Here is a 25,732-nt window from a genome sequence, read left to right on the forward strand (position 1 = left end):
GTGTGGATGTGGTGCTTAGGGACATGGTTTAGTGGTGGACTTGGCAGTGCTAGGTTAATGGTTGGTCTCAATGATGACCTTAAAGGTCCTTTCCAACCTAAACGATTCTATGATTCTGTGGTCTACTCTTTCCCCCTGTGTTGAAAACAATGAAAAGGTTTTATTAAACACTTCTTCAGGACAAAATCAATTGATTTCAGAGTGCTTAGGTGAGGACTAGCTTGGATGTGGATACCATGAAGCAGAGCATAGTTGATATTACTGTTTTGTGATAGTTTCCAAAAGCGTTTAAGGCAGCCTGGAAATGTATATATAATGATTAGATACTATTATAAAGTGAAGTTTTCTTTATGGCAAAGCTCAGTAGTGAAAAATGCTTGTGTGCTATCAAGTTGTATCAATCATTTGAAAATGAAATAAAGTCTGATTTAAAGCTAGTGCACTGGATTAATCAGCTACTCCCCAATTGCATTCATTGACCCTGTTCATTCGGGGACTGTAATTAAGAAAAACAGCAGTGACTTTAAATTTGGCACCTGAATCACAAGGTTAAAGCAGTAAATTTCTAAGTCTGATTGGTGCCAGGTTAGGAGGAGGTATCTCTTTTCTCACTGATGAACAGAAATGCTCAGCTCCTGGCAGAGGAGCAATGAGTGAGAGAGAAGGCGGCAGGCAGAGGTTTATGGAGGATTTTCAGAGTTATTAAGACACTGAAGACAGAACCCTGTCCTTGGAGACTTACGTATACAAAATATTTGAAATAAACCATGCTTCAGATTACAGGTTTTTCATACTTATGTTACTGTAAAAGAAAAAAATTCTGCTAGTTTCCAGTTAAGCAAGACAGAAGTTGCCATGGTTTAAAATTAAAATAGGAAGTCTCACTTTTTTGGAAAACTGCTTTTTGCAGTCAAAAATTAGAATTTGGGCCCTAATTCTGTCAAAATAGCCATGTTTGGACACCACTGCTTATCACTGTTGTTGTGAAGTAGATATACAAGTGGAGGTCAAGGGATGTCTTGCCACTATAAAGATACGTCGGTTTAGATGATTCTGTAAGATCTTTGGGCAAATAATGCTATTTCAAATAAAAATGTATCTTTATTTTCGGAGATGAGTAGCACATACAACCCAGCTGATATTGCAGATCCTCTATTTTATTTTATTAAAAGTCAAAAAGGTCCATTAGAGTATCTAGGCTGTTCTTTTGTAACTCTGGACCATTAAATGTAATCCCCATCGCTCAGATATGAAGCTCAAAGAATTAGAATTGCAATAAACTATTTCATCCCTTAGGTTTCTGAACTGTATGCTATGGGCAGGGAAAAGGAGTGACCCAGCTGCCATGCTGACATGTGTCCAAAACTGTCTTACTAATGCTGGCTGAAGGCTTTCTGATATTAGATGTCTTGGTTAGTAAGTAACAGATTAATAATTATAAATTTCAAATAAATTGATACTCTCTTCTCCACATGCCACATATTTATTTTATGCATGAGTTATATTCTATAAGCTGCTGGAGGTGAATAATGCTTATAGAGCTCCAGAAAGATAAAGTTTTGAAGTGTATGTGGAGAAATAACTTGGTGGTCTAACTAGTGTTAGGCAAGATGTAAATTGTAGCTTTAATATTTCTGCCTTGTTTTGAGAGGGATGTGACATGTCAAGTGTATCAGGTACATGAATGATGGGTTTAAAAGCATGCCTTCTGAAAGAATATAAACCAGCTGGCAAATAAAATTGCCTGTTGGTTTGGGCCATGCACTGTCATGCGGGGAGCAATTCACGTTACTCGTGTTCCCAGTGCTGCGTTTAGTCCGTAGGTTGATGCTTCGTTTTCCAATCCCTATTTCTGCAACTTAGGCAGAAGACAGAAGATGAAATACTTCAGTTTATTGAATTAAGAACAAGAAACTTTCTAGCAGATTTCCATGTGCTTTCCTGGGATAATATTCCATTCACTGTTAGTGTTTACTGTGTATTTCTTTCTCAGCAATATAATTCTTGCTTTCGTCTATTCATCTGGATGCCAGCTAGAAATTAAAATAAAAAGACTGCACTCTAAATGGATTCCTGAATGCTATTATAAAGCATGGCAGGTTTAACAAACAAGCTCGATAAAAGTAGTTCCTACTTTGCTTCAATAAATAGAAAGGTTGTTTGTGTCCTTGGTTAGATTGTAGTTGTCCTAGCTTTATTTCTTGCTTATTCTGTTGTACTAGATGTGTGAGTGCAGCTTCTAGCATTTACATTTTTAGTGTTCTTTAAAATCAAAATGCTTAAATCAACATCTTTTTGTCTATTAAAGAGATGCATTTGATACAGTCCACAAAAAATGCTTCCAACACATGCCATTTTTAATTGCTTTACCAATTATGATTTCTCAAGTCTAGCTAATAAATTTCTGCCTAACTGTGCACTTATTCACAATATGGGCAAGATGTAGACACCATTCAGATGTGAAGACCTATTACAAGATTGAAATAGATTTCTAATGCATTTATCATTCATCTTTGCAGAGTGTGATTTCAATCAGAAAAAAAAAATGATGAATGGTTTGACAGTTTCCACCCATATACGCTAAAACATAATATGCTTCTTCTAGTTTTCAGCTATTACAGACTTTAACATGCAATGTGACCTTGGTCTGCAAAGCATGTTTGGTTAGCACAAAAACTTAATCATAAGAAGTCATAAGTAGAATCCTTCTTCTTTACTGCCCTTTTTCTGGGACTTGGAAATTTATTGCTTCTAGGACAGGTAGGATATGAACAATGGGCCAAATAGAGTCCAGGGTTATCTCATCTGTGTGAAAACTGCTGCTGAAAATCGATGTGACCTCTGCTACACTGTCATCCCAATTCCCACCCTCTGTGTCCTATTTGTCTTTTGGTAGAAGCTTAGATCTGTGTGCTGTCTCTATGTGTCTCTCTTGGGCCAGATTATCAAAATGAATCATTGCCTGCATACCTCTTATATTTCTATTTATTTTCCTGGTGTTGACTAGGTCTGATGAAATATGATTCTTTTTGCATTTGATCCTCACTGCAGCAAGCAGCACCTAATTTAGCTGTGTCTATCTCTTTAAAGAAGAGTAATACTATTTTGAAACTTCAATCTGCTGTACAGTAACATTACAAACCATAGACCATGCAACCTGTCTTCACAGTCAATAGTAATTTTCCTTTCAGCCAATTTAATGTTATTCCTTTCATCTCCAAAATGTAGAGATTTCTAGAGATTTTAAAGCAGCTATAGTTTTGTTATGCATACTTCATGTATTACTTTCTTTTTCAAATGCCACTTCTGTTTAGTCTTTTGTGACTCCGTGGCTTATATATTATTTCTGTGTAGCATCCTATGCAACAACTAACCAGTTTATTTTAAAAACTCTGCCACTGATATAAGTTATTTAACTATGAGAAATGGTGTATCTGAATCAGCACAAACTCTGTGGTCTGAGTATGTTACCGGAGCTGGTTTTTTTTAAATGGATCATTTAAATTACATGAATACAGCTCTAAAATGATAGCTACGAAGATGTGTAGAGGTTACTGGCTTTTGTTGTTATTAGTCCTGAAGAATCGTTATGAAGATGTTCCATGTAATGAACTCATACAGTGAAAACAAAATACTCCCTAAACAGAGATTTCAAAGAATACTTGAAAACTGCTAATGCTTCATGTTCGTTGTCAGTAGGTCTCTTTCAGAAACACAGCAAAAAGTGCTTGCTGCTCAATAGATGCTCCTGGAGTTTGTTAAACTAGATAATAGTACTGCTGGAGGGACACTGTGGTTTAATTTGTTGTCAGATTCTTCCTGAATTTTTTTTTTTTTTTTTTTAATGAGAGGTGGGAGAAGGAGGCCTTTTGAATATGATATGGTCTAATTGTACATCCTGGCTTTAATATGACCAAGACACTTGACAAATGAAACTATCAGGACTGACTGTTGCCCTTAGAAAACACACGCATCGTGAACTTATGGTCAATACATTAGTTGCAAGCTTTACTAAAAAGCAATTGCTGAGAAGATACTCTTCACGATTTCTGCAAGTGCAGGAACATACTATATATAGACTGGATTTCCCTGAAATATTACACAGAAATTTTTTTTTAAGATTTCAGAGTAAAAGAAACATACAGAGTTTGGCTTTAAAGACTGGTAGATTTTAATTTTGTGGTTTTCAGCAATTAACTTGGTGTTTAAAATGAATACGTGGGGAAGAAGTACTCATAGGGATCTGAGAGAAGGTGGTACACTTACTGTCCTAAAATATGTTCAAATTATCCTATTCAAAAATGTGAGTTCATTGGTGATAGTACTGATTCATGACAAAATTTAAAGGATTTTTGAAAAATAATTCCTAATGTTGTTTCTTTCCGGATACACGTGTCTGCTGTCTGTGCACAGCTTGATCTATAACAACATGATCTATTTGAAACAAGGAGTGAAGGGGAAGCCACCAGGTCCCGATTCTCCAATTTGTAAGAGATGCATCAATCTAGTTCTGCGCAGTAAATCGCAGGAGCGAGGCCTGTGCCGGAGCACCCTCTCCTCCCCGGCCGCTCCCAAGACCCCCAGGCACCCAGCTCTCCTCATACCTTCGGTAGCGATAACTCAGCAAAGCATTTTTGGCCACTGCCCGTGACTAAAAAGGCTGACGGTAGCAAGGTACTTGTTAAGAAAACCTGCACCGACACTTTACTGACAATGTGGCGTTGGTGCTAGCTAAGCAGGAGGGGATGACTCAGTGGAGATTATTTACTGCTGAGTATGGGAAGGATAACTTTAAAGGAGTAAAGAGAAGCGATACATTTCTTGATTAGAATTTTGTCAAGGTTATAGCAACAAAAAACGCACATCACAGAATGGCAAACACGATAGAATGAAGAAAGGACATTCGGGTTTAATGAACTGCGTAATACTGTTATAATTCTGTAGTATAATTCTGTAGAATTTGAGATATAATAGTCTATACTCTATTACAGCTGCATTATAGGCTTCAGTATATTTATTATTGTTCTGTACTATTTTGCAAACTTACCTTAGCAACAGTCACAGCTGCCCAAAGACTGAAACAATGTCAATTTTACTAATGTGCTTGTATTTTGACTTCCAGGTAAACGGAATGCTAGTTTCTAGAAATTACTTCTACCTATATTTCCAATGCTTTCTGATGTTGCTTTTAAACCTATCTTTACAGAAGAGGTCCAAATTGCCATTCCAATAATGAAACCAACCTTAGATAAAGTCCAACTGGCTGGACAGGCCTTGCCTCCTGGATTTCCGGCGCCATTTCTTTTTGCTGATGGTCTTTCATCAGTAGAAACACTATTAACCAACATTCAGGTAAATTATTCTCTATAGGCCCAGGCTATGTCATGATAGATAAAATGTGTTTCTTTTTCAATCTCTTTAAAAAGTTTCAGAAACTATTTTATATCTGCAATTCTAATTTCTTTTATTTAATGTAATGCTTAGGTTTCCACTATCTGGCATTATCAATCGTGAAAGGGTTTCATACATTGTCTATTTGACTTAATAGTTGGCAATAATGGTCATATTAAAATTCACCAGTCTCATTATTCCTCTTTTGCTTTTCCCTGCAGTTGATCGAGGTCAGCAATGATATGGCACTCAGTTTGTAATAAACCACATCAGTAGGATGAATTAGCAAAAGCTATACTGAATGATTCCATGCCACAAAATTGTGCATACATAACATTTAGCTACTTCAGATGCCCAGTTGCATTCCACCCCTATAGGTTCCTGCTTTTAATTTTTCTGTTTTCCTGGAGGGTGTAAAAGAAACAAATGGATGAATTTTGTCACTGCTGAAAGAAAATGGTATTTTCAGATCTTACATTTGTGTGTGTTTTAGGGCCTGCTGAAGGTGGCTGTGGACAATGCAAGAGTCCAGGAAAAGCAGATACAGCAGGAAAAGAAAGAGTTAAAGATGGAGCTTTGTAGAGAGAGAGAACTAAGAGAGAGCTTGGAAAGGCAACTCACAGCTGAGCTGCAAAGCAGAGGTGAGTGAATGAAAAATGGAGTTTAGATATCTATTAAATGTATAACCCTTTGGCATTTCCAGCTGGAGCTGTTGAGGACTCGGAGTTAACTGACATTCATACTTCAGTGTAATGCAGCAGTGGACTAGCACTGGTAATGAAAGATTTAAATTTAATAAAAACAGAATGAAGCACACTTTTCCGTAAGCAGACAGAACAGTGACTGAAGGATTATTTCCTGGAGGGCAACTGGCTGCAGAGAGTTTTGGCAGGTTCTGTGGAAGAAAGCTGATTCGGTTTCATGGCTTTTGCATGTATTATTACCACTCCACCTGTGTATTCCCAGCCCGATTTCTTCATTTGACAGCTTTAATTTCTTTTGTTTTCTGCTGTTATTCTCCAAGCATTGAGAATCAGTCTTACTGTGAGAAAGATAGTGTGTCCGTAATTTGGGTATTTAGGTGATTTTTTTCATTACTTTACTACTTATCTAGCCCACATTTCTGTAGTTCAGGTGCTAGTCGGCTAGTTTTTCTCATAGATAACTTCAGTGCAACAAAATAGATGGAACTATGAGAAATTGTCTACCCAAGTGCAAGATCTGAAGCAAATAACCCTAGATAATTTTTTTTTTTTCCATCAGAAGAGTGAGATACAATAGAACTCCCCATATGGGGCCTTCTAAGACAAAACCATGACTGTTTAGAAGCTTTTGATAATAATAGGCAATTAAATTGGTAAATCTGAATTTTTCGCTGTGATATTGCAAAGAAGGCAGTATTCTTTTTAAAATTCAAATCTCCGTCTGAAGGAGAGGAATAGTACTTTATGTGCCAAAAGCTACTTCTAGATTACATCCATGAAATCAGAAAGATAAAACTAGATAAGACCAAAAATGTAGGTGCCAAGTACTACCTTCCTGTGCATTTCGAATTGAAATTAGGTGTGTAGAACAGAGCTGTCTGCAGGACCAAGTCTCGGTAAGAGGCAACAAAGAAGAGCACTTCTAAGTCAAGTGGTGAAGGGTCAGTAAATACTATTGAAGTTGTTAAATTGCAGTGGCTGTTCAGAAATGCTGCATCACCCCAGTCGCGGTGTGGATGAGACTGGTGTATTTTTATAAAACAAAACTTATCTCCCTGTAGGCAAACAGCATACTATGCACGTCCTGAGTCACATTTAAGTCAACAAAAGCCTTAAGCCATTCACAGGCTTTGTTGGCTTCTGGCTCAAAAGAGAATTTCAATAATCAATATCCTCAGAATTGTTTGTCTTTCATGTCATCGCCACATGCACATCTTTATTATCATAGAAAGTCAGAGATAGGCTTTTTCATATGGTTTGCTCAATTTTCCAAAGTTATGTTCTGCAGATCACATTTTGACATTAATATTAAGTCTCTCAGAAATTTCCCATGTAATGGTATTCTTCTTTTTTTCCCCTGACTGGAGCATTCACAAATCCAGAAAGATGTGTAAAAGTCAATAAGGATTTAGATGAACAAGCGGTCACAAAACGTTATGTAAATACTGTGGATTTTCCCAGAAACTTTTCAGGTTTTTTAGTAAATTTTCTAACAATATTTTGTGATTTGAAATTCACAGGTATCTAACATACAGGAGAAGCAACTAAATAAAATGGATGGCAAAATACTGCTTGTATAAATTCAACTTTCATTTTAACAATACTTGTGAGCAATATTTGTCAGAGTGTACACGCTAGCAAACCTGACTCTAAAATAGATGGTAATTTTAAAAGGGCATTTATGTTTTAAGCTCAATTTCTTTTTAGTCTTTTAGTTTTACCTGCCTTTTCTAGTGCCATCGCTTCTCCATATGTTTGATTCCGTAATGAATCCACGGGACTAAGTACTGCTCTGTGGAGTTTGACTACACACGTGAACTGAAGCAGCACAGTGCGAAAGCATTCTTCCACCCTCTGCACAGGCTGCGCTGGGTGGTGGAAATGCAGCACCTTGCGATGAGCTGGGGTATGCTGTGGAAGTGGTCTCTGACCCCTTTCAGAGCTTGCTAAAAATGTTCTCCTGCTGCTTCTGAGGAAGTATGTGGGCATCAGCCTCTGGTCCAACTGATCTTCCTCATGCCAATCAGACATGCCAGCTGACTGCAGGTTTCCTGGAACAAGAGCTGTGCCCAGAAGGAGAGTATTTTCTGGCCGGAGGATACGCTCAGCAGAAGTGTGGTGATGGGCCTGTAGAGATCCTACCACGCAGTTTAAACCAGGGAAGGGAGGCGCAGGTCATACAAAGAAGAGACACAACAGAGTGTTCTTGCAGCACTGGTGAAAAAACAAGTGTAAGAGCCCATTAAAGATAGTTTAATAAGGATAATAAGGACAGTCTGTTAGCCAGCAGGAGCACAGGAAGGGTTGTTGTTGGCAGAGGTGGGTATTTTAGATGTAGTTCTGGCCCAAGTAATGATAACCTGGTGCTGGTGAAAAATAAGGTTAAATATGGGATTAAGATCCAGGGTTTGAAAAGGAAAAGGCTTAAAAGGTGCATTTTATTGCTCGAATTTATATAGGTGAGGAAATACAATCGTAGCCTATGTCAGCAGTTCCCAGTGAAGATATTGATCACCTGGCTACAATTAATACTGTACAATTCTGTAGTTATAGTCTTAATTTTATGTATAGTTAGGTTTAAGGCTAAGATTAGTCAGGAATACTTCTATTTTCTGCCAAATCTTACATGGCTGTACCAGTGGCCTGTGGATGATCTTTGTCAAGGCACTGTTTCTGCTTTCTGTCTGTAAAAGAGCGAAGATGACTGTAAAGTGCATTGAGATCTAACACAAAGCTGTAGAGGAGCGCTGTATTATTGCATTGTTACCTCTTCTAAGTCCAAACAGCCAGCTACTGTACAGCGTTTCATGGAGTGCTTCAGTCAGAAGGAGAAATTGCTAATGAAGAGAATATACTTGATTTACTTACCCGTGTTACAAGCTTGTTTTCAACCTGCTTCCTACCTGGGAAATTCCCTTTTAATTTCTCTCGGAGATTCTCAACATACACCCAATGCTTTTTTGTTTCTCTCCTTTCTCTGCCTTTCCCTCTTTTTTTTTTCTCCCACTAGTGATGAAGTGCGAATGTACTCAACGTTACTCAGTACATACCCCTTCTCTATGCATTTGATCTTTCATCTGAGTGCGTACCCACTTAACCCAGCTTCTCAATAGCGTTATGCCTGGCTTCTATCTTGGGTGGTGGTTCTTGTTATTCTGCTTCAAAATTAACCCAACTGCTGCTCCATTTTTAACAAAAAAATTACCACCTAATTCCATGGGATTTCACTCTCTACCCCATTGGTATGACATTTCAGATTCTCCAACACTGCACACAGACAGTTTGCCTGCAGAAATAAATTTCATTTCCTTTTACTGTTAGGAAATATAACTAAAACCAAATCTCTGACACATTCAGAAAACTTCCTCCATCCATGAAGAGCGGTCAGGGAAGACATAACCAGTGTGTTTGGATTATCTTTCTAGATAAAACTACAGGAGGAGGAGGGTACAATATAATTCTCAGCATCAAGGGAAAAGGTTAGAATGAAGAGAGATTTATTTAATTCCGAGGATGTACATTGCTGCTGTTGCTAGAAATTAGTTTAAGCCAATGATCTGTTCATCCGAACTCTGCAGAACTGTAGCTGGAATTTAGTCCCAGGTGGTGAGGTCCGTGTGACAGGAACCACTGGGCTGGCTCCGAGACTCTTAGGTTCTGGTCAGGAGACTTAAATCCATGGGGCTGTTCCAGGGTGAGAATAAGGTTTAAGATCTTCAACAAGATCTAAAGCCCTTTCAGATTGTTCGTTGTTTCACTGCAGGATATGGCTTGCAGGTTTTTTTGGTTTTATATCAGATTCATGCCAGAATTTTTTTTTTTTTTTCTCGAGATAGAACTGGGCCCTTGGACATTGAACATAAACTCATTTACTGTCTCCATTATATATTAATTGTGCTTTAACAGCTACTCTTACAATATATTTACATTTCAGCAACAATTCAGAAACGCTTGAAGAAAGAAAAAAAGGCAAAGAGAAAATTGCAGGAGGCTTTGGAATTTGAATCAAAGAGAAGAGAACAAGTGGAACAGGCACTGAAACAGGCCACATCAGGTGACGGTCTCAGGATGTTAAATGGTAATGTCTTAGTTGGCCTTTCACAGTTAGCTTAAAATGATGTTTAATTGAGTGAAAAAAAGTAAGATGATGCACAAAGCAAATTCCAGAATAAAAAGCCACAATCCTTTCCTGAAATAATAAAAAAATCTATTTCAGGCCATGTGCTCTGGGTCACGAATTAAAAAAGTAAGTCTGCAACTAGAGAAACAGACAGAGCAGTTTACACAGACATGACAAGAAATGCTGAATATATTACCAGAGAAATCTGTTACAGTGCCAGCTAAGACAATGTGAAATTTGGTTCCTATAAGGTTCTCTGAACTCTCCTCTCCCAGCAGATTCGTTTTTAGAACTGCTGAGCTTCATTTTAAAAGCGGTTTGGCTGAAGTTTGCTCAGCCTCAGGACCTATGAAGTTTGTTAAATATGTATCAGCTTTCAGAGCTGACTAGGTTTTGAATACTTCCCAAATATTCTTGTGAAACAAAAACAAATCAGTTAATCTCCTAACAGGGTGATTATGTTTTTGGGTAGTGGGAGGATTTGCCTCTCTTGCTTAATGTGGTTCTGGCCAAAGTTTAGAGCTTTGGTTTGAATCTAAGACTGAACCTAGTTGAGTTTTAATTCATTTCAGGTTCCGTAGCTAAGGTTCAGTCTGTGCGTCCCTACCCCGAAGTCTCTGCAGAGGCTCATGAATCAGAGTTACATTCAGCCTCTGCTGCGTTTGTGTGTCATGTAGTCTTTGCGTTAACTTTGTGCTGCCTGCTTCGGGCACTGCTGGCAACCGAGCCATAATAACATAAGCAGACTGCAAAAACGGCCTGAACTGTTGAGTACAAATAATGACTTTAGCTTGTCTTGAGTTCTCAGTCGTGAGGGCTACCCAAACTGTTTTTTACAGTTAGGGCAAGCCTGTCTGCGTGAACTGCCGCTGCAACACTCTGCAATGGACTGCGAGTTGTGATTTATCTAGAGCACCTAAGAGATATAAACTCTTTAAGTACGAGAGCAACATCTTTCAGAGGCATTCTCATCTGCTGGGTTTTATAGTCCAGCATATCACTGCAGCCAGGAACTGGCTGGCGTTTCTGATGTACTGACAGTGAACGGTGGTGATTCAGACATGGATATACAGCTTGCAGTTGCGCTGTGGTAAGGGACAATGACCCAGGGGAGAGTGGGTGGACAGAGCCAGCAGAAACCTTTTCCACCACCTCCGCTGGATCAGAAAAACGCCCAGATCGGATCCCACAGACATAGCCAGCACCTTGAGATGAATGTCAGAAAAAAACTAAAATCCTTATGTTCTGTAAGGTCATTCACCCAGATTCTGCCATCGCTGGTAAGCACCTGCCGCTTGCACGACAGTTAGGAGTACTCAGCAGTTCTGCAAGCCACAAATTAAAGGGTACCAACATGCCAGCAATGTGATTAACAGATCTTTACATCTGCTATTGTGGGCCTGGCTGCTAACGTTTTGATTTGCAGGCGCACTCAGGTAGTCATATATATGTTAGTGCCTGCAAGAAGCTGATATTTACATGCTAATCTGATTGCACATGCAAATCAGGTAGCTCATTAGCATCTTAATCCACAATTTAATTGCAGGTACAATTTTATGACAACAAAATGTGAAGGGCTATTCTGAATATTTTTAATTTAACTCTGACAGTCTGTCTCATTTAACAGATGCTGTTATTAGTTACAGATGACTTTGTCATTTTACGTATATACAACATGTACTCTAGGAGGTTTGAAAAGAAAGAACCTTTTTAGATTAATAGACCAGTGCCCTGAACTTCCCTTCAAAACGGGAATCTGAATAAGGGAAACTCTCTGTGGTAGCAGTCACTTGTAATTTTATACAAAAAAATTGTATACGTGAAAATATTATTCATTTGATCGTATATATTTACAGGGCTGCATATACATACATCACATATATTTCATTTACACATATATTACTGAGATATTACTCATATTACTCTTCTGTGTATGGACTATACTTTAATGGGTTGCCCTGCTTTGACATAGAGTTCGGTTAGGCTGTAGGGTGACCAGCAAAATGTCATCTTTGCAATAGATACTGACACTCCAACTGAAGTGATCTGAGAAAGAAAGCAACGGTACAGTTATTCTCTGTTCGAGAAAGTCCAGAACAGGCTTCTACACAGAAAAACTTCAAAACTGTATACGCAGCTCCCTTTCAGGTGTGGGTCTTTTTCTTGCTGTAATTTCTAAGTAAGTGCTGTGTTACAAGGGAAGCAGATGTTTCTGCAGGATTTGAGGTGCCATAGATTCAAATCACATACCCTTCATGCTAATCCTTGTTGGCACAAGGTGGATAATGGCATCTGTTATCATAACACCCTGGGGTGTTTGAGCCCCCGCCCCCACCCCAAAGGACTGTGCATACAGAGGTATTATCAATATGGAATTAAATAGTTCAAAAGTGCATATCATTATGAGACTCTCTCTCAACTTGGAAAAAAGAGCACAATCCATTTTGGAAGGCTCTTCTCAGAAATCTGGAAACGTTTCACATAATACCACATATGTCATTTTGCTTTGGGTGCATGCTTACAACATCCTGACCTGAGTCTTCTAAATGGAATTTGCACAGTCCTTATCTGTAACATGCACTCATACCAACGGATACGCAGAAACGTGTTGACTGGCATTGGCTATAGTCTTTAGTTCTGTACTTTTGCAGGTATATGGCCAGGAGAGTCAATGTAGTTTAATATTATAACAGTTTAATTTCAACTTTTATTTTTCATATGTCAGATGCCCTCATTCTCCAAGAGAATTTTCCAGACATATTAATATCATGTGTTGGTTATTATCTGATCGTCAGACAAATGTGAAGCCCGTTAAAAATAATTCACTGTGAGACCAGTAATGTTTGCACATTTTGGAAACAATTTACTACTGAAAATTCCATGAAGACCAAATGTTTTATGCAAGACCGTGTAACTTGGAGATCACCCTAGTTTGCTATAAATATTTTTCGAAAGATGCATGAGAGAAGGGCGAAGGGGAATGCATTAATCTTCAGTGTCACATCTTTCAGATGCTGGAATCCCAGATATGGAAATAGAACACAACGGAACCCAACATGACAGTGCAGCAATGCAAGGTGCAGTATGTTCCACATCCCATCACATACATGTTCACCATGAGCCATATTAAAAATTAAATGAAATGCAGAATAGTTTTTGTCTCTGTTTTCTGCTTTAAGATAAATGTAAATTACACAACTTCATTTAGGTTTTGTGCTCAATAAAGAAAACCTTTGAAAGATCAGTACTTTACAAGACCAGAAATTAAATTTGTTTAAATAGAGGCATGGGAAACTCATATTTAGCTATGAGATATATGTGCTTAGTTCAAAAGTGATTTTACATATGATTTATCTTTTTTAAATGTTTTACCTCTGATTCTTACCTAGCTATCAAGACCATAGGTGTTTTCAAAAAATACATAAACTGTAGGTGGAAAAAGAAAGTCATGTTCATGTTATGAGCAATTGTACAGTGCTCCATTTTCCTCCCTGTTCAGTGACTGTTTGTAAATACAGAACATGCATCTATTGTCTGAGTGCTTCCCAAAGAATAATAAATGCATTCTGACTATAGGCGTGTGAAGTAAGGGAGTTGTGTAATCGTCATTCAGGGGAGCCGAGATACAGAGATCTTAGGGGTTGTATCCATTACCACTGGAAGCCTGTTTGAGACACCCAGAAAATCCGTGGTCAAATCTGATCTGAGCAATCTGACCATAGAAATTCTCTTGACTTTGGAGAAAGTCCAGTTTTGTAATGTTGGTTTTCTATAAAACCAACCTTATTCTCCCTTCAACCCTGTGCTGTATTCATTACACACCATTCAGCTCTGCGCTGGCTGCTATAGCAGCTTGGAGACAGCTGCCTCTTTCAATATAACTGCTGCTTCTTAGAGCACTTCCACCCTTTCTACTGAATCATGTAACGGTAATGTGCAAAAAATAATCTGTGTTGAAGTAACTAAAGACAGTCCCCTTCTGTGTAGACAGAAGAGGGACTGCAGTACAGTTATAGATACAAACATAACTTCTAGCATTTCTCAACTGTTAAAGGCTTGACTTTGCATACCTCTGGTATGCATCTGTCATCCATCTGTCATCTATACAGGAAAGCTTTCAAATATTTTTACTGCTGTCTCTTTTTGTGATTTTAGGTTCATATGCTACGTATTACATAGAAGGAGAATCACAACTTTATTGTAATGCAGATATATACATATAACGTGTGTACATACATGTACACATATGATTAGAATCGTGCTCTAAATATTGCAATTGGAACATCATTACTGCCAGAAACAGTCAAAATATAGGATAAGCACTTGGGACACATGTATTTAAATTTGACAAGCAAAATATTCTTAATGGTTCTGATCTATTTATGATACCTGCTGAGATGAGTGCTCAGTGCTCTTCCAAAAAGATTCTGAGAGTCAAAGCTGAATCTGGACAGAATCTAGTAAAAAAAGAAGTGGATTTCAATTTTCAATTGAAGAAAAAAAGTTACAGTTGGCTCAAGTGAGTCTTCCCATGAAAAATGATTATAAATAACTGTGGGGAAAGTGATGCATAGCCACTTCCAACAACCATTTACTTAGCAGAAGGAATTAAGAGAACTTTCTTGTACTTCCTATAGGCTATTGATATACAATAAAACCTCATGATTTTATGATTTTTATTTCAGGTTGGTTTTTGGGTTGGGGGTTTTTTTGTGTTTGTTTTTTTTTTTTAATCTGATCCCAACTACATCAGTCTTTAGTTTTAACAGGGTTTGGATCATGAAGTTTTTGTTCAGGTTAAAAGCCTGAAGAAAGGGAGAACTGGATATCCACTAATGTTCAGTATCTCTGAGCTTGGTGGCCCTCTGTGAAGGCAGAACGTGACTTGCGCAGTAGACGTTTTAAACCTGTCCTGTACTCCTCAATGGCAAAGCATCTCTTCACCACAGTAATGAATGACAGTGTACGCTGACTTCTGTGACAGTTCTGGTGCGGTAATCCTGTTCATACGTAAACGTGTGATGAGTTTAGCCAGTTTTTCACTAAGGACTCTCAGCTGATAAAAAGGTTTCTGAAGAGCTCTCTATAGAGCTTGTTTAGATTTCAAAGTGCTTCTGTCCTGTGGCACCATCTCTTTCATTTTTATTTATGCTGATACTATAATATCTTTTTATTCTTTTTTCCTTTGATTACAATTTTTGTACTTGACAGCTACTATTGCGCTGCCGTCTTTAACAATTTGAGCACACTCCCTCATTGCCCCCTTCATTTGCTGCCTTTGTTTTTTGGGCCCTGGGAGGAGGAAGGGTCAAAACACATGTCCCTAATACAAAGCTGTTTCCAAGCTTCCAAAATCTCTCTCTATTGCACAGAAAAAAGCTTTAGCATCAATGCAGACCTTTCTTCTTCTGTTGTCAATAGCTCTGCTGGACAGAAATCTATCATTCACACAGCGCCTTTCCTTTGAAATTCAATTAGTTTCACTGCCAGTATCTCCTTAAGACGGTTTAAAGGAAAATTACAAAAATACTATGCAGCCACCTTTCACAGTGATTAAGTCATATCATGTCTTATGCTCATTTCTTAAAATTATTTTATTAACACAAGCTGTTCATATACTGGGATTCTGATCCGCACTGTAAATCTTTTCCATGTAGTTGACGCATTTTCTCTTTGCTTTGTATATTAATTGAACAGAAATTTTGTGCAGACGAGACTTGAAACTTTTTTGAACTTTACAGTCTAATACCTCCATCCTCTGTATACGTGATCTTCTAGTCCAGCATAGCTTGAACTGAGAGAAGCTTTTCAGCTGACAGAACGGAAAAGTAAGAGTTGCTGGAGTCGTGAAGGCCCCTGCATAGTTGAGCGGTGCAGGAGAGGGTGATGCATGCACACAGATACCCTTCTGGCCTTGCTTCCATAACTCACTTGTGGGCCAGCAAGATAGTGCATCAACCATTTTATCAACCAATCTCCGTTTCACATAAAATAAACATACTGGGTGTCATTAAGTGCACCTTCAGATCAATGATTTTTGCAAATGACATTCAAGTACCATTCGAGTAGTGCATTTTTGCTGATAAAAGCAAATTAAATTAGCACAACTACAAGTGTGCTGATAAAAACTAAAACCGAACAGCAGCACCATTAGCTAACAAAGTAATATTTTCTCTTTACTGCTTTCTGCCATTTAGTTATTATCCTATTGGAAATCTAATTATAATCCTTTTACTCCCTAGTCAAACTTCACAGTTTTTGCAAGCTTAGCACTGACAAGTGATTTCATTACATTTGATTGCCCGCGCCCAGATTGACTTAACTTCACTCCGAGACCTAAAAGCCCTCTCAGTTTCTCAGATTCCCTGTTTGCACATTACAGCAACAGCTCCTTTAATTAATTAGCATGAACAGCAGTAACATGAACTGCTGAACAGAAAATAACATCATTTTATGATCGCAGGGAGACTTCTCCTTTTGCATGTTTATACCTTAGTTAACTTTTGTATTACTATATTTCATTGTTAGGGGATATTGGAACAATCAGCAAAGCAATGTTATCTTAAAATTTTAAAAAATAGATGTTACCATAATACTTGATGATAACAATTTACAAAAAATAAAAGACTCTAAAATTCAAGAAGGAGGCAGCGGCATAGCAGACAGACTTTCCTGAGGTGAAAACATGGTTCAAAGGAAATGTGGTTCACTGTACCTGCAACAGGAGGGTGACACTGGGCGGCTGCTGCTGCTGCTTTTGTTTGTGAAATAACCTGGCAGAGATTTAGCACAAAAACTCTCAGTTACCGTGAATAACTTTTTATTTTTATCTGTTTGCCAAAGATGAAGGACTGTTGGAAGTTTGGAATGCATTTTGGTTCTTATTATTTAGAAAACTGGGCTATATTTTTCCAATATTCTGATATAACCAGCCAGCTTTCAAATCCAGCCTATGGTAAAAAGGGTGCAAGGGGGACAGAAAAGAGAGAGGTAGTGTTTTTAAGACGTTTAACAACTTTGGTACTGTATCAAATCATACCTGCAAATGCTGCAATCCACTGAAACCCAGTGATGCTGCGGAATTTCAGAGTACTCTACAACTGTAAGAGACAAATTCAATGTCTTGGAAATTACACTGTTATTGTCTTGGTCTTGCTTTCACTGAAAAAAATGTTCAAGCACTTGCAATTTTGTGTAAGACAAGACCTGTGATTAGAAACTAAGCAGAGGCCTGGTATTTTCCTTGTGAGCAAGATCTTCGCTGTCTTCGTTTGAATCTTAGGCCTTTTCTTCTTCCTCCTGTCCAAGCAGTTCTCTGTCTCTGGATGCTCTGACTTATTAAACGTCTAGCAGTTACCTTGTGCTGTGTCATATTGCAGTGTTTCTAGAAGAACTCTTTTGAAGTTTGTGTGCAATTACCAGACTGTCACATCCGTGCACACAGCGGCCACACGCTGCTGAAAGCCGTCTCGTTAGCTGCTAACCAAGAAAAGGGCCCTCTTTAGTAACTAGCCAGGAGATTACTGCGCTAACTGACTACATGGCTCGCCTGCTGGTGATACAAATTGCAGGGCTTTAAAAATAACAGTGTCGTTGATCTTAGTCTCAGTGTTATTTCTACTTCTGGTACGCAGTGGTGTTCCGAGTATCTCTCTCTCGGTAAGCACGTACACACGCACATACGAGGGAGGAAGCTGAGATTTTGTGATTTACTGGAAACAAAAAGGTGGGCAGAGGTTTCCCCTGGAGACTGCTGAGTGTGAAGGTCCGTACCTTTCTGTTCCTACAAAGGGCTGAAACATTTATTCAATAATTCAGTGTCAGTAGGCTTGAATATTTCCTAAGCAGCAACCACTATGTTACCTCCCTGTCTACTAAAACTGACAACAGTAATCCAGCATCTGCATAGTTTGTATTCAGTGAACATATTCTGGTCCTCGGCTACTGTTACTTATTAGAAATCCTATTTAATGTGCAAGTTTTTGAGTCCATGAACATGGATGTGGAAATATTTGACAGGGTCGACTCAGTAGTCCTAAGCACAAAGTAAGTGGGGAAGGAAGCCCAAATGCAGGAGGTCGAGGAGCGTGCAGCGCCGAAGGGTCGGGTGCCAGGTCCTGCCTGCTGCGGGAGTGAGGACGCGCAGGGAGGAGAGGTCGGGTACCGCTCCCCGCAGGGAGGCTCATCAGCTCAGCCAGCGTTAGACAACATCAGAGAGTGCACATCTGCAGGGGTGGAAAAGAGGCGATATGAAAGAGCGGGGGATTAGAAGAAAGCAAACCAACTTCATTAGTACTGCTGCTCTCAGGAGCAGCATTTATTGTCCACATTTGTCCCTGAGTCTAGAGGAAACCAAGCCCTGCTCATGGTGTGTTATTTTTTCTCTTTCACTGCTCAGTTTGGAAAATATTTACAGATAGATAAATGGAAGGGAAAAGTTTTGCTGGACAGCTAATGAAGAGGCAAAGAAGTCAGTTTTACCCACTGTTGTCATTCAGCTGAATGACGAGCCCAAAAACATGAGAACTGGCTGCAGGCCAGGTCTTTTTTTTTCATGGTAGTGAAGGGATTCTTTTCTGCATTTTTCGTAATTGCTGTGGTCCTCACCTCGCTAGCCGGGGCCAGGGTGTAGCTTCCTTCCACAACAGTCAGCACTCCTGTTTGCTAAGAGGTTTAGGGAAAGAGATTTTTTTTTTGAGGGATATCATCCCCAGCAGAAGCAAACTGTTCTCTGATTTTTCTTTTTCTTTCTGCAAAAGAAGAGACTGATTCAAACTAATTAGCCCCAGCTTTGCACATTAGATTTATTGTTACAGCATTGTATTTTCCATGTGTCGCTGCATCCAAAGCTCAGCCTGGCTCTTGATCTACCTGAAATGCTGACTGTTTACGTAGCCTAGGAAGGGTGCAGGGCTCCGCTCCTGTCCAGCACACTCATGGTATCATGTGAGACTCTTTGATTCAACCCCTCGAGTAGGAGTTGCGCAAAGCCTCCGAGAGCACACAGGTCTTCCCTCCTGCCGCTCTTCTCTCTGCAGAAACACAGCCACGTCTCAGCTCTGCCTAACCTTTGTTTTAGCAGCACTCCCAACTCCTCCTTCATCTAAATTGGCAAAGAGGGATTTTCAGTTTATTATTTCATCTCTGCTACCCATATTCCCTGCAGCATGTAGTGCTGGGGTTTATTTTTTAAATTGCATGAATAATTTACAGTTACTGATACAACAGATTTATCCTTGTTTTCTTATTATGTAGCAGATCCCAAATTTCCTTCCTCCAATGACTTTCTCCTCCAATTTACAGTGTGCTAAAGTTACCTGAACAATCCCAAGCTGTAGCTGTGTCGGTTAATGGCAGGTAGCCCGCTGCGTCGCTCCCCTTCCTGGGCTGGATTTGCTCACCGGCGTTACTGGGGCGCATTTCCTTATGCAAGTTTTTGAGGGTACACATGGAAGTTTTGTTTTAAAGTACTTTTATGGAAATACAGCTGAATTACTAACTAAAACCAAAGATATTACAAACAAAGCCTCACAAAGGATTCAGAAAATTCAGAGATGCTGAACAGGCTGAAAAAAGGAAAGGGAAAAAAAAAAGTGAATAAATATGCAGGTGATAATTATTGCTTTTGGATTTGTCCTTTATACACACATTAAAACCTTGAAAGGAAAAGACAAACGATAATACTGTTGCCAAAAGAGAGTGCAAGAGAGGAACATATACCCTGGACTAACAACTCAGGGAAGACAACACCATCCTGAGGGAAAATTACAATTATTAACATAGGCTCTGGCTCACTGAGAAATTGTGAGATCTTTACTTGTCTTATACATTGTGAAGGAGAAAAAAAATCCTTTCTAAATGTCTTGCTTATTAAGCCAGTCATGCATTTCACTGTAGGTTGTAAAGCAGTATAACATGCACAAGGGGCTCATAAGCATATTTTAGTGTTAGGGAATATCATTTATACAGTTTTTATATTGTCAATATTACCCCCAGAGAATGAGATTAGGCTTTAAACTACTGTAAATCTACGCTTTTGCTCACCTTTGTATAATTTCATTTTTTAATAGAATGAAGCCCACATAAATGAATATTTGATTAAGGGATAAACCTAATAAAAGAATACATTTATTGCACACAGATTTATTCAAATCTTTGCTATATAATACAGTAAAACGCTGTAAAATGGTGTGTAGCTTGCAGTCAGCTACACTGAGGGGATGGTGAATATTCTTCAGAAAGATGAATTTGACAACATCGCATTGTCTTTCACATATAAGTGGTAGCACAGATGCTCCTAACACTTTAATTCCTCATAGGTGGTTGCTGTATGACGTTGTTAATACCATGGAGTTAAGTTTATTGCACAGCAACAAAAAAGTATTTTAATTCCTGGAGAATAATTGAGAGCTTTATAAAAAAGGAAATATTTAACTGTGCACTTTCTGTTTACTGATCAATAATATCTCCTGGGTGGCTGCACTGTGCTTGAGCTTTGGCATTTACTTTCTCTCTTACAGGTATTCCAGATACCTCCGTTGAGCTTCCCTTGAGAAATAAAGGGAGCAGGAAGGAAAAATTGAAACCCGTTTCAAAGTTTAAAGAAGTCAGTCCCTCACCCCACAGTACCCTTGATGACCACCTCTTACCTTAGTTTGAAAAATAATTTTTAAAATACAATAAAAATACCAAGAATTAAAGAAACTGACATTACTGATCCTTACTGATCCCATCTTTGACAAATCAACTCTTCCCTTGAATGCACATCCAGATTCCTCCCCTCCTCTCTGCAGACAGAGCCCATGTCACCAAATGCAGCACCGTAAATGTGCGCGCGTTTGTGGTCTCCGTCTTACTGTCTTTGTCTGTACAAATACCAAACATGTAGCAGAAGACGGAGCCCACCCCCGGCGGCCATTTCCGTAGCAAGTTACATACCTGATTTCTGCTGACTTCCCTTGGTATTACAGGGACTAACTGACCGAGCGCGTCCGTAACTCCCACGCGGTGTAGGTGGTCAGGCAGGAAGATCCCTTTGTACGCGTGGGCGCTGAGCCCAGGCCCTCACGGAGAGGAGACGTGCGGGCCTGAGCCGCCCAGGACGCGTAACGCTTTGGCTGCCGCTGTGCAGAACGCAGAACTGGTGTGTTACTGGCTCGCGAGAAGCACGCTGTGGCAGAATTTCAGTCTTTTGGACTGCCTGTAAAGACTATTGCTATGATTTTTGGAGGGCAGGCATGCCGACCCGCAGATTCTGTCAGTGGCTATCTTTTTTTAGAAGTACAACTTTTTAGTATAGGCTAGAGCACCTACAGCCTGCCATGGGAAGAAGTCATGTGCAACTTCCTAATAGCCAAAAGGAGAAAAGCAAAAAAAAAAAAAAGAACCAAACAAAACCCACAGTGTTCAATATTTGTATTTCTGCTTACGCCCTCCCCAGGCTTTAGTATTTGCCCCACTGAGTTTAAGACAATAATTTTAATCGGCCAAAGGCCTGAAACTAATTTTAGTCACTTCTTCAGAGGTTCCCATGCTCCCAAACGTTCCTCCGGAGATGTTATGTCCCTGGCTCTTCCGATCTTTATTCTTGTTTACATCCAAAATACATACTAAATCATCTCTGTTTGGAGAGTCTGAGCCTCCTTAAAACCATGAAACATTCAATTACTAATTAGCTGTTTCCTGTTTCTAATGAAGTGAACATGTCAGATTTGGATTAAAATTCAGCTACTGCTCTCCTCTGTTTATGGTTCCAGATGTTTTTGTTTTATCTAGGAGGTTACTTTGACAGCTACTGCTAAATGATAAATCACTCATATTATAGCTGAAATGCATTTTGAAATTGAAATGTGGCAAACTTTGAGATTGCTCCAAGGATCAGTGTCAGTTAGCAGGTCAATACTTGTTCTTTCCTTATGAGTGTTCGGTATTGGCATATGTAAAACAGTAATGGGATAGATGTCAACATTATACAAAATGCTTCTCAATATTATCATTTTGCTATCATCTTCAAGATCAGTAGTTGCGGGTTTAGCTGGGTGGATTCATGATTCATTGTATAATGAACAAGAATATGGATTCTTGTTAGCTTTAGTTTCTGTGGGTGTTGTAATATTTATTTTTCCTCTGGGCTTAAAGGAGTTGCTTAATGAGAAAAATCACAGTTCATAGGTACTATAACTAGGAATATTTTTATGACGGAAATAAGTGGCTTTCTACTTGCTTCCCTAAATAAAGAAAAACAATTTTTAAAAAAAATGTGGTGGTTTCTGAATGAAAGAGCAGTTTTCCAAGAACAGATATTGATTTACTTCTATTACATTCTTTAATGCAGTGCAATTTTGTTTTAACACACTGTTCCCTAGAAGGTTTTGTGCATGTAATAATGGTATGTTGTAAAGCTGATGCCATGTTACTCCGTCTGTCTTACGGAGGCATGCAATACAACACAGGCTGCCTTCTGGAAAAAAAAAAGAAGGAAAATGAGTGTTCAATTAAAAAGCAAATGCAGTAAAGGAAGAAAATCCAAATGAAAGTATTTATAGCCTCTACTCAGCAGATGCTGGCTGGCAAGCACCATTGGAAAGAGGGCTGGTGGGTTTTTAGCCCAGCGGAGTGCCCCCACCTGTCCCACCGGGTTAGAAGGCGCTCAGTGCGCTGAGCCCGGCTCGTGTCTCTGCATAATGGTCCCTCTCGAGGGCTTCGTCATCCCGTGCCTCCTTCTCCTGTGCAAACCATACCCACGTGGAGGATAGTTGATATCACTTGTACCTCTGATAACTTGGCCCGAGAAAAACAAAGTCCACAAACAAATAAGGAAACCCACCTAAGTTTCAGTTAATTCTAAATCGTGTAACTGTGTAATTGACCTTTCTTCTTCTCCTTTTTTTTCCTCCAGAAAACAGAACATACATCAAACCTACTATTATGTACTGAAGAAAACACCTATTGTTGAAAAATGTATAATGACCACTATTTGAAGACTATATAGTTCATGAAAAACGTCCCTTCCAACCTTTGATGCCTTCAGTACTGTGTGAAGAACAGGATTTGTAGCATGAAACTTGAAGGACAATTTCAAGCAATTTACTGTTGCTGCATCGAAAACTGCCGTATTAAGAAATATTGAGACTTTTTACAAGCTTACCATACCAAACCAAGCCTGTTGCAACAGATCATTTTTAGGTCCCCGGAGATAGAAAGGAGTTTTAGTATTTTTAAGCACATACAGGAATTATTCCCCCTTCCCTCCCCAAAAAGAACTTTTTTTTTTTTTTTTTCCCTAAGGAGGTAGCTATTACTGTATAGCAATGGCACAATGATTTTAAGCCACAAAGGTCCTCACTGGCTGTACATCATACAAGTCCAGTTTATCACTGAAACTGTTCAACATGGAGCTGTTTCGATTGTGTTTATAAATTAAGCTTTGTTTACTGAAGCAGATACTCGATATATATTACGTTTTAAAAAGAAATGTGTGTACATTTTTTAAAAGAATGATGTAAAAATTGTCCTTTCATTAGATGACCAATTCAAAAGTGTGAGCTAAACCCTAATAGCTGACGTAATATGAGGATTATAATTGATGCTTTTTTTTATGCTCAGTTCAGCTTGGCTTTTGGTCTTTTAAGATGAAAAAATGAATATGCAGTAGAGTGTTAGATAATGGAAACTTTTAAGTATGGTTTCTCTGTTGTACCATATTAAGTTAAAGTACACATTCTTTGTTAAAAATGTTCTTGCTAAAAATACAGTATTAAAAATTTTTTGTTTGACTTTGGAAATCTTTTAAGATTTTTTTTTGACTGTGAATTCCCATAGTTACTGTACTAATGCAAAACAATATTTTGCACTATTAAAAATACTTGAAGAAATTACTTAATAAAGGGGTGGGTTGGTATTAAACATTTTTCTAATTATTGTATGTTCCAAATTCTGAACTTTGCAAGTGAAACATTCCTTTCTCAAAATATGTGACTAAAAGCTGGTTTGAGTCAAGTGGAATTAAGTAATCACCTGTTAGCTCTTTACTTTCATTCATGGGTCAAAGGCACAGTGCTTATTTACTTATCAACTCATGTTTATATAAGCATACTTATGTTTACACACACACATACCCTGAATGAAATCACTGTCACTTAAAAAAACTTTACATGCATCTGTGGGGATTATATTTCCTATGGTTATGTATACTACTATCTATACATGTACAGCGTTCAAAATTTCTTTTATTTTCATCACTAGATTTTTTTTTCTGGTTAAGAGACTTTTGCAAACTTACAAGGTGTAGCTTCAGACTGTGCTCTGTAATACAGCAGAATAGAATAATCTGATTTTTTTGTTCCTGAAAGAAATCTTACCTTAACCAAGTGTCAGTTCAAGAAAACGTGTTGGCCTCTGTTTACAGGTGATCAGTCTAATTATCAGAGTAGTCTTCCAATGTACAAACATGGTTTATTCCATATTATTTTTATAGCAAGCATTCTAATAACTGCATTAATCACACTGCCACTGATCAAACAATCAAATATTGGCTGATAGAAAGAAACGGGAGCATTGGGAATTGTGAGTCCTTCCACACTCTTAATAAAAGCTCATGTGTGAGTAAAACTGCAGCACTTGAACTTAAATTCTACCTTTGACTATTTATTAATTTTAGTTGCTATTCCATTGGGAGTCTCTGAAATGAGGGTTGGACCTTATATCTAAATCTTATTTTTAAAAAGGACTTGAAACAGTCCTGCAGCATTTCTGACTGATTGACCAAACTCTGGTATCACTCCTATGAATTGCAGATTTTGAAGAGAGCTCTTTGATGAGTTACCCAGTATCATGTGTTTTTTAGAAAGACTTAAAGTAATGAAATATTTCAGTCTTTGAAATGGTAGCATTTCTGCATTTTTCTTTAGTCTCCATAAAGGCTATTTTAGCACTTTTTTCCTCAATGGCTGATCTACATTTCTTAAGGCTGCATTGATACTGGGTTGATGAGCACATCATTGATTTTTAATTTGCCCTTCCCAGAATAGTTTTACATGTCAAAGTACTGGCAAACGAGATGTAGGAAACTGATAAACTTCAGAGACTGAATCTGTCCTTAAGCCCTCACTAGGTAGCTCCTGAGAAATACGGACAAATCAAGAGCCTGAGGTTTTTATGTGTCAGCTCAGCCTAAGGTGCACACTTGTAACTAACACTTTCTGTCACAGAAACATGTTGAAGCCAGAACAAGCAACAGGTTTGGCCAATTGCAACTCAATAGTTCATATAAAAGCACAGATTTTTATTTTTATTTTTTTTCATTTTACTTCCTATCCTCCTCTTAGTAATATTCCAAATGACACCTTCCTGCATAGGGATCTGGCTATGGATTACACTGACCCAAAAACGAGTACGTCATCGTTTCTGACTGCCGCAGTATGAAATGTGGGACGGTGATCGTACAGCCGAGGAGCCGTTTCCCACCAGGCAACACTCACCTACTGCAGCGCTGCGGTTCGGAGTACGTCCTTCGCCT

General features: G+C 38.6%; 1 protein-coding gene across 1 annotated transcript in view; it reads left to right on the forward strand.

The window, feature by feature from the left end:
• DACH2 (dachshund family transcription factor 2) overlaps nt 1-23,990 on the forward strand; it is a gene marked incomplete at its 5' end in the record, with an annotated part of 315,957 nt that extends 291,967 nt beyond the window's left edge. Inside the window, 5 exons of the mRNA XM_010572538.1 lie at nt 5,207-5,352; nt 5,885-6,032; nt 10,030-10,173; nt 13,227-13,292; nt 23,114-23,990. Of these exons, the coding sequence (XP_010570840.1) occupies nt 5,207-5,352; nt 5,885-6,032; nt 10,030-10,173; nt 13,227-13,292; nt 23,114-23,151 (542 nt within the window). The remainder of the gene's footprint in view (nt 1-5,206; nt 5,353-5,884; nt 6,033-10,029; nt 10,174-13,226; nt 13,293-23,113) is intronic.
• Nucleotides 23,991-25,732: the final 1,742 nt, after the last annotated feature.

This window comes from Haliaeetus leucocephalus, unplaced genomic scaffold (assembly GCF_000737465.1).
Source record: "Haliaeetus leucocephalus isolate CR32 unplaced genomic scaffold, Haliaeetus_leucocephalus-4.0 Scaffold340, whole genome shotgun sequence".
Lineage (NCBI taxonomy): Eukaryota > Metazoa > Chordata > Aves > Accipitriformes > Accipitridae > Haliaeetus > Haliaeetus leucocephalus.